Source organism: Acanthamoeba castellanii, assembly GCF_000313135.1.
Source record: "Acanthamoeba castellanii str. Neff unplaced genomic scaffold scf7180000083756, whole genome shotgun sequence".
Lineage (NCBI taxonomy): Eukaryota > Discosea > Longamoebia > Acanthamoebidae > Acanthamoeba > Acanthamoeba castellanii.
In genome coordinates, this window is record NW_004457446.1 from 1 (window position 1) to 1,408 (window position 1,408).

At 65.6% G+C, this 1,408-nt stretch overlaps 1 protein-coding gene across 1 annotated transcript; it reads left to right on the forward strand.

Annotated features, from left to right (window-relative positions):
* Positions 1–50: 50 nt before the first annotated feature.
* On the forward strand, positions 51–1,189 carry ACA1_308880 (uncharacterized protein; the record flags this gene model as incomplete). Its single annotated transcript, XM_004339845.1, has 2 exons — positions 51–526; positions 604–1,189. The coding sequence occupies 2 exons, from the start codon at positions 51–53 to the stop codon at positions 1,187–1,189; spliced, it is 1,062 nt and encodes a 353-aa protein (XP_004339893.1).
* Positions 1,190–1,408: the final 219 nt, after the last annotated feature.

Below are 1,408 nucleotides of genomic sequence, written 5' to 3' on the forward strand. Positions count from 1 at the left end.
CTCGCGGCTATGCGCTCCCCGACACGCCCGACGGCCGCCAGCGCTGCTACATGTTCCGCTTCGTCCCGCCGCACTTGCCGGTCGACGCCAGCAATTCGGGCCGAGTGGTGTTGACAGGCGTGCGAAACCAGCGGACGCTGTGCGAGGAGGAGCCGACGACGGCAGCGGCGGGCTACGGCTGGGAGTGCGCGCGGGAGCGGAGCGAACTCCTCGCCGAAGTGATCGGCCGCTGCGCGGAGAGGGCCGACGGAGGCGCGTCGTCCACGGCGTGGCCGCTGCAGCGACGGCGGCGGGTGCTGACGGAGCTGAGGGCCGAGGCCAGTAAGCTGTCGGTGGTCGACGCCGAGGGTTTCGTCCTCTGCGACCAGCGATACTCGCGCATCGGGCTTCCCTCCCTCCAATTCGCAGCGCTCAGCGATCTGTCGCCGTTCCACTACCGGTTCGTGAAGCAGCCATTGATGCTGGCCGTGGTTCGCGCCTCCTTCCACGACCAACAGCGCTTCACCGAGCACTACCCCGAATGGCGGTACACGATCACACGCACACGCACACGCACACGCACACGCACACGCACACCGAGGCTCAGGCATCCGCTGCACGCAGGGAGTGGTTCGAGTACGTGTCCGACAAGCTGCGCGATTTTGCGCGCACGGTGGGTGCCTACTACGGGGCCAACATGCAGCGACTGAGCGACAGGGAGCTGGCCCAGCGGCTCAAGCAGCTCAGCAAGCCCCTCCAGTCCCAGCGCAAGCATCTGTGGAAGCAGCGCAAGCGCAACCAGAAGCAAAAGGCCGACGCTCACTCCGAGCCCGAGCCCGAGGCGAGCGACAACACCGACCGCAGCGCACCCATCGAGCGAGGACCCGACACGGGACCTGACAATGACGACGACAAGCGCATCAGGCAATTCGGCGACCTCTCGCGGCTCTTCTGGGCCATTCGACGGCGCGAGCAGCACAGTAGCAACGTCGGGAGCGACCCCCAGGAGGTTGCGGTAAGTCTCGCGGTGTTGGAGTGCCTGGTGGGCTGGGAGGGCCGTACGGACGGCCCGTTCACCCGCAAGCTCGAGGAGTGGCTGTGGAAAGCCGACAACAGCGCCGCCGTGACGAGCGACAAGGACAAGCTTGTGCGCATGCGCCACGCCAGCCACCGCCCCACTACCCTCCTCCGCCGCGCGGAGGAGCCCTGATACCCAACACACGCGCACGACGCGCACGTTCGCCGCACGACACACACACACAAGGATGGCCTTCGCACACTCCTCGAAGGACTGCCCCAGGGAAACCATCAAGGATCAACATATTGGTCGAACTGTCGTGGTTTAATCGTTGTTGGTGATTGTTCGGCGTGGGGGGTGTTTGCTGCTTTTTTGGACTCGTCCAGCTTGGTGGCCTTCTTGAAGGTGAGG